Here is a 17,999-nt window from a genome sequence, read left to right as displayed (position 1 = left end):
CAGGCAGATGCATTGGTTAGCCAAAAGGCACAGTGCGGCTGGCGGGTTCTAGATCTAGAGTTAGGAACTTCCAGCCGGGTACTCGCTCCACGCCCACGCTGTCTTTTTACCTTTCCCCCAAAAAAGAAACTATTAAGAAAAAAAAATTCAGCCCTTGAAGACCCACAATATTTTAAGTTTCAACCTCTGCGTTAAGCCAGGGCTCCAGCAGGTATTTTTTGCCTTAAGCCAGAGGGAGGCGAGGACTGGGCGGGGCGGGGCGGGGCGGGCCCGCTGGGCCGGTGCGCGCCGTGGGCGCGCGCACTGCGCGGGCCCCGTATCCCCGCCCTGGCGCGAGCCTCCGCACCACACAGCCTCCGCCACCCCCAGCGCAGCCCGCAAGCCCACGACCCATAGCCTCCGTCCTGGTGTGCGCCCCAGCTGCAGGCGCGCCCCTCTCACTGCGCCCCAGAACTCCCACCCCCGTCCCCGGTGCGCGCCCCCGTCCGCAACCCCCGCCCTGTTCGCGCCCTCGTCGCCGCGCTCACCGGGGACCACCCGGCGGAGCAGCAGAGCAGCGGCGGGACCGCGCCGGGCCGGGGGCGCGCGGGGCGCGGGCGCGAGGCCGCCCTGCGGGGCCGCGCGGAGGAGGCGCCGGAGGAGGAGCGCTGCCCGCCGGTTGCCGCCGCTCGGTGCGGGTTCGGGGCGCAGGAGCGGCGGAGCCGCGGCCTGGAACAAAGAGGCGGGCGCGGCGCGATGGCGGACCGCAGTCTGGAGGGTATGGCGCTGCCACTGGAGGTGCGGGCCCGGTTGGCGGAGCTGGAGCTGGAGCTGTCGGAAGGTAACAGGCCCGGCCGGGCCGCGCCGAGCTGTCGCTGGGAGGCCGCTGCGGGGCGGGCGGGCGCGGGGTCCCCAGGGCGTGGGGTCCCTGCGGTGCATGTCGCAGCCCCCGCCCGGGCCGCTGCGTGTCGCCGCCCGGCTGCGCTGCGGCGGGGCCTGGGGCACGGGGTGGAGCGGCCGGCCTGGCGGGCCCGTGTCCTTGTGCGCGTCCGCGCGCTGTCCCCGCGGCCCAGGCTGGGGACGTCTCCGCGGCGCTTGGCCTGCGGTGCCCTGGCCTTGTACTAATGCGAAACTTGTCCTTGGACTTAAGGGTTTGATCCTCGATGTGCCAGGCATCCTGGCTTTCAAACGGCCTGTCCTGCTGGGGAAGGTGGTGCTACTATTGTTCGTGTGTGTTGTGATGCGAAGGGTGGGGAGACGCAAACCTCCCTCGGGCCAGGTGCCGTGCGTGCCTCACGCTCCCCGGTTCGTATTTGGAATTGGTGACAGATTTGCCACCGTGATTTCATGGAGTGTTATGTACGGTTTCTTATTTGCTCGTAATGATGGGGTCATGTGCTCAACTGTCATAAGTTTAGATCGTGTTTTGCTATGTCTTTAAAGAAAAGCCACGGAAGTTCCAAAATGCTAATGTTTAATATATATTTAGTGTTCACCAGGCTCACCCCGGAAAGGCCACTAACGTGCTGTGGTAGGGTGGGGATGGGCTGGCTGGTCTCAGATTTCTACTTGGAGCAGTGCAGCGTGGTAAACTTCTGTGTGTGTGTGTGTGTATGTGTGTGTGTGTGTGTAACGGTTTTGGGAGGGCCAGCAGCCAGGAAGTAAATTCATTCGTGCCAATTTCATCAGCAGGGAGGAGCCCATACTGACTTTATGTTTTCCTTTTTAATGCTTGCAGGGTGCAGAAGGGAATAAACGTGGGTGCTGTGGTGTGTGTGGTGTTAGCTGCCTTTTCACATGTCCATGGATGGTTTCCTTGTTTCATGTTGGGCTCTGCAGGGCCTCCGTGTTCTGTAATGTTAAACAGCCGGGTAGCAGGAGGAGGGGCTGAGCAGATACTGCTCCCCTGGCCGAAGACGTGAGGGCCCAGAGGCAGGACATACAGGGTGCAGCATCCTTCCCCCCCTTCTTCCCCCCAACACTTAGATTTGCGTTGGTGCTAAAGTGAGCGCTGTGGACAGCGCGCTGGCAGGGTGAAGTCTGTTAGCAGACCTGCCAAGTTCTTTGAGTGTGTCGGTGTGCAGAGGGGATGTCTCCCACACTGACCAGCCCTTGGAGCGTGTTTCTTGTGGGCACTACTGTTGTATGGTCTCCCAAAAAGTGCTCCTGCTGTGTCAGCGTCAGACTCAGGTCAAGTGTCAGCACCCCATCAGTGTTGGCAAAGCGGGAGTCACCTGAACTCCATGGAATGGCTCACCTGCCCCTCCAGCCTGGGGATTGGATAATGCTCAGAACATGTGTCCTGGCCCCTTGCTGCGCTGGGAGCGTCGCTTCTGGTCACTTCTGAATGCATACTTGGGGCGCGCTCACCTGTTAGATGACACTCACCTGTCACCAGCTGTGGCTCTTGGAGGGTGAGTACTATGTTCCTGCTGCCCAGTGGATGGCTAAACCACTTTAGATCAATGTGCGCTCAACCCTATTCTCTGAGAACACCTTGTGTCGTACAGATTTTGAAAAGGGCGGAATGAGTTTCTTACCAAGTGTCTGGGCAGGGAGAGGGGTGTGTGTTTGCGTGCAGAAAGCACATTATTGTTTTCTTTCTCCATAAACCTTGCTAGACCTGGCCTGAACACGGGAAAATAGAAGAATGATCAGGAGGGTTGTTGGCCCAGCCTCAGCCCTGCCATGCCCCCTGCCCCCCCCCCCCCCCCCACTGGCTGTGTCTCCTTTGACTTGCTTTGTCTAGGCTGCGTTGATGGAGTCAGTTTTTAAGGTCATACGGAATTTCAGGTCTTATAACCACATAGAGTAGTTTTACTGGCTTAAGTTAGATGAACCATTGTTTTCCAGCGTTGCCTAAGAGAAACCAAAGAACAGTAGGATTAGAAATCTCCATGTCTCTTTACATTTTGAACTTATCGAAATCCACCAGCACACCCACTTTCAAAGCAAAAAGTTAAAACCACTCTCAATGCTGAATTATTTAAGTATATTGCTTTCACATTTTCTCTTCAATCAGGATTCACAGGGAGAGGAGTCTTTAAATTAGCCTTCATCGTTTTATGGAGATGTCCGGAAATATTGTGGAAACCTATGTGGAATTTCTAGTGCTGAGTTCCTACAGATGAGAATGGAAAAACAATTCCATTTTATGCACATACTACAGACTGAAAAAACAGAGTGGCCTCTTCTGTGCGAGTTCCTATGCTGCCTGCCAGCCATTGCCGGTTGCGTATCTGGATTTGTGGGTAGTGGCCCCGTTTTGGTTTGCACTGTCTGCTGGGTGTTGGCATAGGTGCTAATATTGTCTTATTTTATTGGGCCATTGTCTGCAGAACTCCGGTTTCACTTCTCTGCTCTGCTGGTTGCCTCTGTGCTTCTTTCCATTGACAGTTACTACCTAGCGCTCCCCTCTCCGGGGAAAGTTAGCTTCTCTCCCCTACAACAGCCGTGTCAGCAGAGAATGGAGTATTCTGGGGAAATGTGGCAGAGGGCCCCTCCCATGGGGACGGGCAGCACCAGGGTTGGTGGCGGGCCAGGGGTTGTGGGTCTGCTTAAATACTTGGGAATGCATGTTAGACGGGCAGGGAGCCAGCCGGTGAGCTGGCTGCTGCAGGATACCAGGTGGAGTGGCCCACACTCCTTTTCCTAGACTGCTTTTCTTCCCTTCTCTCACCTACATGCTTGCCTTTTGGAATTGTGCGTCTTTCTTTTTGGCTTTAAGACGGCCCTCAAATAATTTTATTAATAAGTGAATAAACACTGTTTGGCTTAAGGAAACATTTTAAATGGAAATGCCAAGCAAAGTAGAAAGGAAACAGAAAACTATTCAGTTAAGACAGACTCACGCAAAATTAATTTGTTGTTTGAAATTGAGCAGTAAGTTTCTCTGTGAACTGATGCTTGTTTCTGGGGCTGTGTACACACCTGATTTGCAACTACAGCAGGCACTCTCCCCACCCTTTCAGGAGTGGCTGGATTCTGACTGTGGTAGAACTTAGGGAAATTGCCTTGTGATATTATAGCCTGTGAAAGTTCACAGGTGTTTGCAGAAGAGATGGCTTTTAAAAAGCATATGCCATCCTTTACCCATTGTTAGCAGTGTGCCTGCCTGCTCACTTCCTAACTTCTGGGAATTACTTAGTCGAGGCTCTGTTTTGCTAATACACCAGATTACTCCAAGTATCAGTTACGTTCCATCACATGGTCCAGCTGAACATCTTAGCAAGTATGGCACTGCTTGTGGAAGAAGGTGAGTGCTAATTTAAACATCAGCCCTTTGCGTTGGCCAAGGAACTGATAATTGCTTTTTTCACTGCAGATGACTAGTCCACAAGCGTCTTGCACATTCCGGTCACCAAAGGATAGAATCTTAGAGAGATTGCCTTGGAAGGCTTATAACTTTGGGGGATGGCATTTTCAGGGCTCTTGGGTACCAGATAACCAACACACTTAGCTCTAAACTCATGTTCTGGCCCTCTCCTCCTTTCCAGCCCCCATGCTTTTCTTGGAGGTCCCGGTTGTTACACAGCTAACAGGTCTCCCAGAGCTTAAAGCTTAGGCCCACCTTCCAAAGTCAGTAAGAGAGACAGAGCCACCCCAACTATGCGTACATTCTCCTCCTGAAAGGAAACAGTTGACTCTGGAGACAAATGTGTGAAACAGTATTTCCTTCCAGAGTCTCATTGATAATTGGTTGTCTGGGGGGGGACGGACGAGGATGGAGAGTGCTCAGCAGGTTCAGCCAGGTCCTCCCTGTAGTGCTCCGAGCCATGCAGCTGCAATCAGACTGCAGCATCGGCCCTGAAATTTGCCGACTTTGTACCATCCTTCTCAAAGTTGTCACACAGAGCTGTGAGCATCCTGGCAAATGACACGGAATACGGGCACGACACCTAAAATGTTGTTACCAGTGTTCAAAAAAACCCCACAAACATATATATATATTATATATATATATATATATATATATATATATATATATATATATATAAAATATATATGTGTATATATATAATGGCATATGTATATATAATTGACATATGTAGGATTTGAAATGTGTGGACTTGAATTCTGAGAGCTTTTCAGAGTTATGAAAATTGTTACATTTAATGTTCTTTTCTTGATGAATAAATAAGATGTCAAAGTTAGCCAGGAAGCTAGGAAAGTAAACACACGCGTTAAAGGCACAGATCCGTAAGATTGTGCCAAATGCTCACAGATATGTATTTGCAATGCTCTCGTCGTGCTTAGGGCTGTACTTCATGAGGTTAGAGCCGGAACGACTCTATTTTGTTTGAGCCGGGCCCACGGGTTTTATATTCTTGTTATGGTTTCAGGCTACAAGCTGCTGGATGCTGTGAGTCACTTGTCTTCCTGCCCCAGCCTTTTCCAAATGGTTGTCTCTTTTTAGAGCTGATTTTTTTTTTAAAGCAGTGATTTAGTGGTGAGTTGTACCATCTTCTGAATTGCAGAGAGTATGTCACTCATCTTCGTTTGGATGTCATGTGTGTGGACTGACTCACTGGTCCAAATCTTAGTTGTATTATTAAGTTCATTTCTAGTTCTTCTCAGAATTATTCAGGCACCTTAAAAAACAACAACAAACCCTTGGTTGCAGTGACTCAATTTGGTTTTGCACATCAGTATTTGTCCTGGGAATAGGGGACATTTCAATGGATGAACATGAACGGCACCTCGGTGACGTGATGGGTTTCCAGCTGCTTCTCGGGTTTGGGCTCTTGCTACCCTCCAGTCTCTCTGCACACCTCTACTTTCAAGCTTGCCGACCTTTTCCGTCTTTTGTGATTTGTGTGCCGTACAAAGGTGACCTACGGTTGTTGGCACTGCTCTCTGTTCTTTGTGCTAGGACGGGCAAAACCTTAAGTAATCATACCCATTTGTTCCTGATGACAACAAATAGGGCTGTCAGAGAGGAGAGGCAAACTGGGGGTCCCAGCCGGTATGGGGTGGGGTACAGGACCAGTGTGACAAGGAACGGGGTTCCTGCCCTCTGAGAACATGGATACTGCCCTTTTCTCTTCAGGACCCTTGGGTTATTCATTTTAATAAGCCCTTGAGGCAAATGAAGTGGGAGAATGTGAAGATGCTGAGTTGTCAAGGTCAAAATTACGAGTAGTCTTTTTTTTTGGGGGGGGGAGGGGTTGCTATTTAGTTTTTTTGAGTTCTGTTGGATTCTGTTTTGAATTCTACTTTTTGAAAATTTGGTTGCTATCTTGTGTAAGAAAATGGGCTCCCTGTACTGTGTGAGCTACACATTGAGAGAGTACTTTACTCAGGTGCTTTGTACAGCAGGTACGAAGAATCAGGGATGAAAACTGTCCAAGCTGGTGAGGAATGGTGGCCTCTGACTGGTAGGTACCGTGTTTCCCTGAAAATAAGATCGGGTCTTATATTAAGTTTTGCTCCAAAAGACGCATTGGGACTTATTTTCAGGGAATGTCTTATTAAAAATCATGCTAGGGCTTATTTTCAGGATTGGTCTTATTTTCGGGAAACACGGTAGTAGGCAAAACAGACCTTTTCCTTGAGGGCTGCTGTTTTAAACCTTTCTTTGCTTATTAGGTTGGAACTGTTCCCGTGTCCTAATGAAAAGATTGACGACCACAGGAGGGAGGGAGGCCTCCCCATCTGACTTGTCTTCTAGACACTCAGTCCTGCGCAGAGAGAAACTTGACTTAAAGTCACAGGAGTGATTCTGCTTGCATTCAGACCAGGCGTCTCACGACTGTTGCTTGCCATGTGCCAAGAGCTAATAAAACAGATAAAACTTTAGGGAGAGGAGAGGCCCTGGGTCGGTGAACTGTCTGACATTCCCCAGAGGCGTTTGTGGATTTGCTGCAGCCACTCCCTCGCCTGGACAAGGAGCCTGGTTCCTTGACTTTGTCACTCTCAGGAAAAACAGAAGAATCTACTTTGAATCCTTGCATAGTCTCCAGTCCTCTTTGTCACCAAGCTTGAATTCACTTCCCATAAAGATGAAGATGGCATGGCCCCACCTTGACCGTCTCCTGAGGACACATCAAGGCGTGCTTCCTGTGCAAAATAGATTTGCAGGCCAGTTTACCTGCGATGAGAATGGAACTGTAGACTAGTGTCTGAGCCTTACTGGAAGCATTGGCCATCTTTATCAGTAGAACAGAGCTGCTCTGTTACGTTGCAGTTAGAGCAGGGCTGGTGCTGGGCGTGTCCGGTTACCCGGATGCTGACCACGTGTAGCTTAGGAGGCGTCCTATAAGGGTGTCAGGTGTTCTAAGCAGTGGCAAAGCCTGGTACTGTCAGGGGAGAGGAACGGATGAAATCTTTTAGGTAGGTGGCTAAGTGCTTCAGGAAGGACAGGTTCACTTAGGAGCCGTCAGCTTGAGGGGCCTGGAGTTTAGTGCCTGGGGATTTTAAGTACCAAAGGACATTTTCAGCTTGTGGGCCACCTTCTTCTGTGCTTCTCTTTGGGTCTTTTTCTAATTCCTATTTGCTGGGATTCACGGGAGGGTCTTGAGATTTCTCTGGGCCGAAGGTCTGATCCATTGAGAAGCCCTCTTCCTGCTTTTCATACATCCGACAGTGTGTCAGGGCTCTGCTGGTCCCGCCACTCACCGCATCGCGTCGTCTTGAGCTCGCTCGTCCCTCCGACCTCAGTTTCCTCAGCTGTCAGGTAGTCCTGAATGTCACAGTGCGTTCCTTGGTTAACACCCACTTCCGCTCTTTCCCTCCCAGGTGCTGGGTTAGCTCCCTTACTTCCTACTCCTGGTGTTCCCCTCGCCCCCGGTTATGCGGGTGATTTGGGGTTACAGTGACTGTAGGAGCTGCCCGAGGAGAAAGGAAGTGGGAGGAGGAGCCCCTCAAGGTGCAGGCAGGGTGTGGGGAGCACTTTTACTTAGGCTTACCTGACCACTTACTGCATACTGGGAGGCTTTCACAGCCCTGGCACCTTTTTGTTTATTTTTAAGACAAAACTTGTTTCTTCCTGGTGGTGCCTTTGAGTCAATGGAAGCCCCTCTTTTTAGCTCCTATCCGCTTTCAAGAGGAAAGTTTGGGAAGGATTGGCATATCTGGGCAGGACATCCTGTAGAGGCCTTAGTCCCGGCATACCTCAGGACTGCGTTTGAACCTCCTAGCAGAGTTGTTTCCAAGTTTGCTGGAGAAGCTGCCCCATGTCTTCTGCAGTGTCCCCTCCTCTGAATGCTAACTGACAATGAAGTGCAGAAGTCCACTGGCTGTGACTCTGGAATGTCTTCTTCTGGATGTGCGTGGTCCTCAGCCATCAGTGTGTGTGGGGAGAGGCCAAGCTGACACCCCTTCTTGTCATGTCCCCATGTCTGGTGATGTGTGCACATGGACGCTGGCTGATGGGCTCTACAGGTGGGATGACGCAAGCCGGGACAGTTCTGAGAGGCCAGGCCATGCCCTGCGCAGAGCCTGTCCGCCATACGGGCAGGGGCTTGCTCTGGCCATGTGACCTGAGGCCTGTGCCCCGCTCGCCAAACACCTGGGACGTGCTGGGGCTCTATCCTTACGACCCCTGCAGTCTCTTGGGTTGGGCACCGCTGGGTTTGTGAGTGTCAGTGGGATCTTCTCCTTATCGACTCTCATCAGCTGCTGCTCTTAAAATAAAAGCAAGAGAGAGTTTTTTAAGCCCCACCCCCATGTGAACTTAATGGTTCGCAGAAGTTATGGCTTCAATTACGTATAATAACTATCTAAGAGTAACATGCTAGATTCTTAAGTGAGCATTATCAGTCTTTGAAAACATCTTATTTATTTGGGCAAATATAATGGATGCTTAAAAGCTGCTGAGATGTAGTAATACAAAGTAATCTTTAAGGAGTTATTTAATACAGGGCATGATTCCATTAAACTGAAGTCATTAATATACACCTAAGGAAATAAGGTATCCATTTACCAGGGTTGAAATTTTGTTACTAGTGTCTCTAATATACATTGTAATGTTCCCTCTTGCCCTGGGTTGGGTTGCAGAGCTGTGTCAATTCGGTAAAAGTACAACTGCTATGTCTGGTTGGTTTATTGTTTCATTTTGCCTTTATCTCCTGTTGCCTGGCCCTCTCCCATGGACCATGAGGTTTACATGGCCAAGTGAGAAATAGTGCTTGGGGTTATTTTGCTGCTAGAATCAGAGTCCAGACATTGAGACTTTTTCACTAGTTCCTTGTACACAAATTAATGTGGAAAGGAAGTAAAATTCGTTTTTGTCAGTTCTGTAGATGGTGATGCATTACTGTTCAGATCTCATACTAGTGAGGGATTTTTGCCTGTTGGTATTTTAAATTCCCTGTTATGAGGACACAGGGCAGGAAGTAGCCTTGATTTGTCTTGCTTCCTTGATGACTTGTTCAGTGTTTGACACACATAGGATTTTGGATGAAATCCACCTTTGATAGAAAGTGTGTAAATAAGCAGGGGCTTTCAGAAAGTGCCATGCTCTGTTCTCTCTCTGTGCGGGCAGGAGAGTGAGGCCGAGGCCTCAGGCCTCGGGGAAGGAAGGTGGGCAGAGGATGGCGGGGGTGGAGTGGTCCTTGGGTGGCCCTGCCGTTCAAGATCTGGTTGAGAAGCTCCCAGGGCTGACTATCAATGGGATCCTAGGGCAGCTGTGATAACTGATTGATTCTTGAAAGAATGTGGAATGGGGAGCAATATTTGGAACACTAGCATTTCCTGAAACAAATATATAAAATAAACCTTATAATTGCATGCTGCCTTGTACTGTGTTTCCCCAAAAATAAGACCTAGCCAGACCATCAACTCTAATGTGTCTTTTGGAGCAAAAATTAATATAAGACCGGGTCTTATATCATATAATGTACTATATAATATAATATAATATAACATAATATAATATAACATAATATAATATAATACAATATAATACTGGGTCTTATATAAGACCGGGTCTTACATCACATAATATAATATAATATAATATAATATAATATAATATAATATAATATAATATAATATATAATATAATGTCATACAATATATAATATCAGGTCTTATATTTATTTTTGCTCCAAAATATGCATTAGAGCTGATGGTCCGGCTAGGTCTTATTTTCGGGGAAACACGGAATTTCTGTGCCTGAGAATTTCCTGTGTTTCTTGTGGAAGATAAAGAAATGCAGCCCCTTGGGGTAACTTTTCTGGGCTGCATCCTCTCCAGTCAAGAGGCTGGATCTGGTTTTATCAGAAATCGTACTTATCTTGGTCAAGAGGCAGTGCTGATAATTCTTGGTTGTGTTCTTTCTGGGAAAAATATTCTAATTGAGATTCCAAGAATAACCTCATTAGCGTCTCTATCAGAAAAGAATGACCTTTGTCAAAGCTTCCCTGTCCCTGACCAGGACAATGACCCTTGTGTTTAAGCAGCCACCCATCACTCAGGGGCAGTCAGTTGGACAGGGGTGCTTTTACTCGCATCCAGGTGCAGGGACGGGCCCACATCTAATGCACGTGACCCATGCTCCCCTCTGGTTCTCAGAGAACTGGCGTCGTTTCCATGGGAATGGATGGTGCTAACATTCACCTTTAAATCAGATGTTTCAAATAGACGACTGTTTTGCTGTGAACAAAGTCTGTCGTCGTCCATGTTGGAGGAGGCTCCAACATGTTGCGGTCACCACTCACTGAGACCCACTGCGTGGGCCGCGACGCCGTTGGCGTATTACATGTATTACCTTTTAGCACTTACGACCCGAGCAAAATGACATTTGTCTCACAGAAGAAGCAAAGTGTTCCGAGAGCTGGCCCAGGCCACGGGGCGAGCGCTGGGTCCAGTCATCCATCTGCTTTCACTTGGGCTCTTTCTGACACTGCTGCCACCTGCTTTTCAGGTGACGGCTTTCCCGACACGTGACCCACCCTTGTGCAGTAAGTTAGGCAGATCAAAACGGGATACAGAATTTTTTAAGAGATGCCAAGTTTCATGGTATATGTAATTTTTCTTTTCTTTTTTTTTTTTTTTTTTTTTTTTTTTTACCTATTTCCTGTATCCTAAATAATATATTTTTTCCACCTGATATAACAGTCAAATTGATTACCAGCCATTACGGTACAGGCAACCTCGTTTTATTGTCTCACAGATATCGTATTTTTTCAAATGGAAGGCAGGACCCTCCAGCAGTAGGAAGATTTCTGCTCACTTTGCTGCGTGGTGGGGGCCACCCTGCAGTGTCCCCGAGGTGCCTGTACGCAGTTCTGTGAAGGACATTTTAGGGGCTTGCAGTATCAAATAAGATACTTTATTTTCATAACTATGGTCTGCTTAATAAAGTTGTTGGGATTGTTGCTTTGTTTTGTGGTCCTATTTTAATTTTTAGATCCTTGAGAGGAAGATATTTAGTGATTACTCATAATTGTGAGAATAATCTAGTGATTAGGGGATCTTGTTAGGACAAATCTGATAGTTTCCTTTCCTTTAAGTAAATAAAAAAATCTTAATCTGGGTAAAGTTGACAGGAACGACTGTGTGTAACATGGATAAGATTTTTGTGTGACATGGCCATCATGGGATACTGTGTCTAGAATATTCTCACCAGTCTGCACCTTCCCTATTCCGTGATTATTCCCGTTTGTGCCAGATTTTTGAATCCATGTATCCAAGATGGTAATTATCCGTGTGTGAGTGTGTGTGTGTGTGTGTGTGTGTGTGTGCATGCTCATGTGTGTGAGATGCATCTTCCTATAATCTGGGCCTTTTGTGTATGGGTTTTGGACGTGCAGCTCCCACTTCCTCAGTCAGATAAAGATGAGTTCTAGCATCGGGAACCCGAGGACTTTTCTGTTGCATTAAATACATGAATCCCAGAACGAAGATGGTTTTGTATGCTCTGCATTTACCGTGGGCTTTGTTGAAAAAGTGGAGCAATACTGGAAGTCACACAACTCGCTTCCACAGAAAACATGGAATATTAATGCTGTCTTCAGATCACATCAGCTGAGAAAGCCACTCAGTCCTGGCCTCGCCAGGGCCACAGTTATCAGGATTAACGGAAACAAAGTCCTTTGCCAGCTTAAGTATTTTAAATCTAAAGCTGCCCTCTGACTGCATAATAACCTACTTCTAAAAAGATACAATTTGATTTTCAGTGGATTATATTAATTTGGTTTCCCATGACTGAATCATTACACTGCATTGTGAATTAATTTTATTTTTTGATTTATCCTCCTAATATAGAGCGTTTCCAGAAGATCGATTGTAGGCTCAGATGAAAGCATTAATGTTACTTGTAACTTAGACCAAACTCTTGGTTTTTATGAGATGCTAGCCATGGTCACGTATTTCATTTACATTTTCCACTTTGTTCTAAATTATAAGATCCTTCTTCGGTCACTGTTTCTCCCGTGTTCTTTCCTTCCTCTCCATCTTTTATTCTGTTTTGTCTTTGTGACTCAGAGGCCCTTAGTACCTGGTGTGTGTGGGGGGGTCCTGCCTGTGACCTTCCCATACCCTGTGGGAAGGAGCTTTTCTTTTGAATGAGACCGCTCTAAACAAATTTCAGTTGCCCAGGTGTCACCTGTTTTGTGGACTGTCTGTGGACAGTTTTCACCTCTTTCCCGGGGGGTTTTGGTTAACCTTTCTGTGTCTCATCGAGGACTCCACCAGCTGACGCCTGTTTCAACACTGGCCGTGTGCATAGTGGTTACACAGAGCTCTGTAAGTCACGCTGCCGCGTGGGCACCCTTCCCTAGCATTTGAGCGTGGACTGTGTTTTGTTACCGTGATTAGTGACCCTGAGGACCCTGGCCTTTGGGGGCACCTCATGTGGGAGGGCATGCGGTATGGCATACTATGGGCAGTGTTACTACAAGTCACGGGCAGAGCACAAAGGTGCTTTCATCTGAATAGCAGCTGAAAACTGGAACATGTTAGCTTTGGGTGTGGAGGCCCTTCTGACAGAAGCGGCTGGCTTTGTCAGACCTTGAAGGCTGTGCTATATTGTTTTTTGTTAAGAATTTCTGCGCTTCCTAAAGGAGACATTTGCTAATTTTAAGGAGGTAAACTACTTTAGCAATATAAATGCTCTCTGGAGATGTAAATTGAATAGGTTGTCCATACTGTTTGTTGTTTACTACGTAATAGTATTAACAAGCAGAGGTGCCGTGTAAGTGGTGCTGTGTGCACAGGGGGAAGTGTGTGTGCAAACTTCTCCTCAAATAGAATCAGTACAATTCTGTGTAATTCCAGACGTACGCAGAGGTTGCTTTTGCTGTCTGAAAGCTTTTGGACTGTCTTCTTTCCTTAAGCATTTATTTCATCAGTTTTTTGAGTGAAGCTCTGTATTCCAGTCCACGGGAGTGGTGACAGACGTTTTTATAATCCAGAAGGAGATGGGATGAAGGCTGTGGGGAAGTTCAGTGCTGATGGAAAAGACAGCTAATCGAGTCCATGTGGAATGTGGGATGAGTGGCCTCAGCAAGCAGAGTTCTGAGTTCAGGGGAGGAGCCTCTGGGGGCTGCAGGGGCCGGGCTGTGGTTGGAGGCCAGGGTCCCCACCTTTGCGGAGGGGCGGAGGCCAGCCGCACCAGCTGTGGCGCCTCACTCAGTGTCTGGCCAGTGCTGTCTGCGGGCGCCTGTGTTCTGGGTGAGGCATCCTGACCCTGTCCTTCAGCCCAGCAGGTTTGGGGTGGGGCATGGGGCGCCAGGCATCTGGGCCTTCCCTGGTTTTCAGAGGCACATATCGGTGATTGTCCTTTGCTTTCACCTCAGTGCCCCTCCTGTCCAGTGGAGTGACTGTGTAGGGGTGATGTGTGACTTTCCACACTCTGATTTTGAGAAGAAAATTAGACTCTGAGTATGAGGCCCTAACCTTGGAGGCGACCTTATTTGACCTTCCCACTTTCTGAGCAAGTGTATGGAAGTGGGAGGTGAGGCGATTTGTCGAAGGGCACCTGTCGATGGCAGCGCCAGGCAGCAGTCTCCCCTGTTGGTCCAGCACACTTGGCTCCTTGCCAGCACCCCCAGGTGCGGGTATGGGCTGAAGAGGGAACCACAAGCAAGCAGAGCTCTTCAGGTTTTCTGTGTGTGTGTGTGTGTGTGTGTGTGTGTGTGTGTATATGCACTGTGTGTGCCATGTGAGTGTGTGCCGTGTGTGGTGTAAATGTGAGTATGCAGTGGGGTCCACACTGCCCTCCCCCGTCTTGGTGCACTGAGCCCTCTGGAGGTCAGGAAGCAGCAGGGTGTGGTGTGGGGGTGACGTGCACCCCCAGGCCCAGCTCTAAGCTCTGCCTCCCTGGGGGCCGCCCCCACCCCTCAGGCCTCAGAGCCTGTTACCTTCTGACTAGTTTCCTTTTCTTTCTGCTTCCGGTCTTCCCCCTCAGCCCACTGTGGGGTTAGCGGGAAGTGGAAGCTCCCGCGCAGGTGGGATGCTCTCACCCCGGCGGCTTCACCCCTGCTGGCAGTGAGAGGTGGAGGGTTCTGGTGCCCTGGACACCCTCTAGGGAAGACTCCCCAGCAACTCTGCCGCTGTGACCCTGGGAGCGGCAGGCGAGCACCGTCAGTTCCCTAAGCTGTGAAAGAAAGACCTGTTCTTATGGTCAGAGAACACAACACCCTTTGTGTGTCTGCTTCTAGTTAGGACGTGTACACCTACGTTTTAGGTTCCCCTGTGCTGGGAAAGAACGAGTATTTTCCTGGCATTGCTGTTGATTTGCTGTATTGTTAGCAGAGTGAGTGGCAGGGCAGCCTTCCAGGTAGGGTGGTCGAGGGGTCCCTGGTGAGTGAAGGCCCAGCAGTGCAGCGACATACAGGGTTAATGTGGCCACATAGGTGAGCCATTTAGCTTAGTAATACTTGACAGACAAATATTTCCGAGTCTATAAAATGCAAAAGGGCAGCAAGTGGCGTAGACTTTTGCCTTGTTCCCGAGTGTGAGAGGAAGACTGAACGGGTGACCAGCAGCCTCCTGGTGGGCCCCTGGCTCCCCGCCCCCTCCTCCTCCTGTTCCCATCCATCCTGCACCTCTTTGCCAGGAGCCCCCATCTTCTCTGCACCAGTCGTGCCCACCCCACAGGCTCACCTTCCCTCAGGCTCTGCTCCACGCTGCAGCCTGTCTCCTAACTGCCTGGGGTATTTACCCTCTGAGACCAATTCAAGTGGGTCCCAGCTCAAGTGTTAGTCACCTTCCTCACACAGCAGTGACCTCACTTTTTCCCACATGACTGATAATCAGACAGCACTGTTCCTGAGAAGCTTGCTTATTGCAGAGCACGGGGTGTTATAATCCCACTTTTGTAAGCAGGAAGTTCGACTGTGCTTAGAAGGCACCGACCGCTGTCACTGGAGTCTTTCTTTGGGCGAGATTAGTGTTGAGCACATCGTCCCTTCCCTTGACAAGTTTCCATACGTTTTCTTAAACAAAGAGCTTTTGCGTTCCATAGAATGAAAAGGATGATTTACAGTATAAAATCTTCTGAAATAACAATGCAAATGTTGGCAAATGAAACAAGACAACAGTTGGTCATCACAAGTTACCACTTTTATTCTAACTGACCCGTTCCCTTGTCCTGTCCCCACGATTGAGGCCAATCTGTGTTTCTTCCCACCTGATGTTTCCTTGTGGATTTTCCCCTGGGGCCTGAGCCCATTGTCTGCTTCCAGTGTGGGGAGCAGTGCTTCCCGGGTGGCATGCGTGTGGGGGGAGGGGTGCCCTGGGGAGCCTGCCTAACCTTGCATCTTAACAAAAGGCACCTTCCGCAGGCCCCCCACCCCCTGTGCAGCCCGCTGTTCAAACCCAGGCAGCAGGGCGTGTGGAGTCCAGGGCACTTCCCCGCTGGCCATCTGCAGAAAGCCAGTTCAGTGGCCACTGTCATTGCTCTTGAAACTTTGAATAGGTGTGGGCAAACTCAGGCCACCACATGGACCTTAGCTCTGTTTTACCACTTGTTTGTGCTTTCCTGCCACGTAGAAACCTGGTCATTTATTGCAATCATGTGGGAAACTGATTTCCAGCCCCGAGGCCACCTTCAGAATCACAGGGTGGGTTAAGGTAGTGTCTGCAAGCGATTCCAGTGCAGCTGGCCAGCCATTGGGAGCCAGTGGCTTCTCCCACTCATATGAAGTTAATCATATATTTCTTCGTGTAAGGGTATCAGAGTGGAAAAGAAGTAGGAGGCAGGAAATTCTGACTTAGTCCTGACTCTGGCTTTTGTCAACATTTGGAGGGAGATAATGGTGTCCTGTGCTTTATTGTCAGCTTTCCCAGGACGTACTAAAGGGATGATTGTTTCTAGAAGGCCAGTTTGAAGACAACTGAAATTCAGAATTATGTTATGTGAACTTTTACTAGCCCCCCATTAAGGCAGATGAGAAGGGACCCACAGTTGGTGTGTACAGAGACGATGCCCCCACTGGCCCAGTGTTCCCCCGTGACTGCGAACCCTTAAAAGCCCAAGCACCACACCAGGGCCCGTGAGGGTGACCCTCTGTGGAGGGGGAAAGGCTCTGTGAAGCCCCCCAGTTAGTCACCTGCGGAGCAGGTAACGCCGAGGGGTGCCTGCACCAGTCTCGGGGAAGACCCGTGGCACATTCCTGGCCTTGGTCCTGGATGAGGAAAGCTCAACTCTTGTGTTTGTTTTCGTCTCCTACATTTTGCCTGGTTCTCATGGCCAATGGTTTTTGTGGAAGCTGCTCCTGAGGGAGCTGTGTCGGGTACCTCTTTGGGCTGTGGTGTCCATGGGCAGCATTTCACCTGACAGGTGCGCCTGGAGCGTGGGGGTAAAAACATGACTCTCCAAGCCTTCTGTTGGCGAGCACTCAGAATCCTGCCAATATCTCCGTCTTTGATTTTTCTTTGGAAAAACTAACTCATATACTGTACTTATTTCATTTAGTGTTTCTATGTGAAGTTTCTGGGTCCCAACTAGGTGACACTAGTATTGGACTCATACAGTTACAGATCTTGCTGTAGATTGCAGTTTTATTTCTTTACCCCCTCCCTTTGTTATTTTGGTTATAGAATGAAGTTAATAATGAAATCAAGGTCACAAGCATGGAGTATTAGAGCACAGAACCTGCACGTGTACTGTATAAGTCACCCGAAGTAAAAGGGAAGTGAAAAGAAAAATGGAGAGCACACACCAGGGCAGAAATGTTAGGATGATTTTCTTGGGTCCGGGAGACCCAGCAGTTTCCTAGACAGGTGGAGCCACGTGTGGTGGAATCAGAGTCGCTGTGCGCAGGTAACTGATGTGGCCTGAGCAGGAACCGGGGCTCAGTGACACCTGTGCAGCGGTGGCCCTCCGCACGTGGCTGGCGTCCTCTCACCGCCGCTTCTCCGATTGGGGGCTCTGGCCACTTGACCCCGTGTCCCATCCATCACTGCCAGTTTCCACTGCTCTAAAAGGGAACAAGGAAATGCTTGACAGATGGTCTGAGTTTGGAGTCTCATATTTAAGACATTATTATGTCCCATAATACCTTCATTGCTTTACCCACACCTAATTTGAAGACAATTTTTTTAATTAAAAAAATTTAAAAAATGTTTCCCTATACCAAGTCTTTGCAACATATTCCACTTACTTTCATGGAGTCAGCTACTCTCTTTGGAGTCGTATTTTATCATCTTAAGTCTTCGGGTAGAACCGGCATGAACCAGTTTGGGCGCACACACCTGCTTCAAGGTCATGAGCAGTGCAGCTAGGGAGAGGTGGTGGCCGTGCAGGGGTGTGGCCGTGGTGTAGACAGCCTGCCGCAGGGCGGGGCCAGGGGAGCTGATCGAGGGGAGCTCTGGTTTTTCAGTAGTTGACTTTTTCTGGCAATGTCACGATTCTCATCAGCATAGTTGGTTTTTATAAAAAGTGTACATTTAATTAAAATGTAAAAAGTATGTGGATGGCCCACACAGCGTGTGTAGGAGGGGCTGGGGGCCCAGCAGCGGACGCAGGTGTGTCGCCTATAACCTCTGTGGGGATGAAATGTGTGTGGACACGACTGAGCCCAGGATCTGGACTCCCTCCACTCTCAGGTTACTGGGGAGTCACAAGGGTC

The 17,999-nt window shown here is 49.0% G+C and overlaps 1 protein-coding gene across 6 annotated transcripts in view; it reads left to right on the top strand.

Annotated features, from left to right (window-relative positions):
* Positions 1-357: 357 nt before the first annotated feature.
* Positions 358-17,999, top strand: part of DIP2C (DIP2 acetate--CoA ligase C (putative)) — a 343,900-nt gene continuing 326,258 nt past the window's right edge. Inside the window, exon 1 of one of the 6 annotated variants that reach the window (XM_088802040.1) lies at positions 358-820. In XM_088802040.1, the coding sequence (XP_088658166.1) occupies positions 736-820 (85 nt within the window). In that variant the 5' untranslated portion in view covers positions 358-735. The remainder of the gene's footprint in view (positions 821-17,999) is intronic. The other 5 variants (XM_088802042.1, XM_088802047.1, XM_088802041.1 and 2 more) reach the window with 5 other exon arrangements.

Source organism: Rhinolophus sinicus, chromosome 1, assembly GCF_057876585.1.
Source record: "Rhinolophus sinicus isolate RSI-liver-muscle chromosome 1, RSI-T2T, whole genome shotgun sequence".
In the NCBI taxonomy this organism is placed as follows: domain Eukaryota; kingdom Metazoa; phylum Chordata; class Mammalia; order Chiroptera; family Rhinolophidae; genus Rhinolophus; species Rhinolophus sinicus.
Note: the sequence above shows the minus strand (reverse complement) of the source record. Positions and strands in the feature narration are given on the sequence as shown.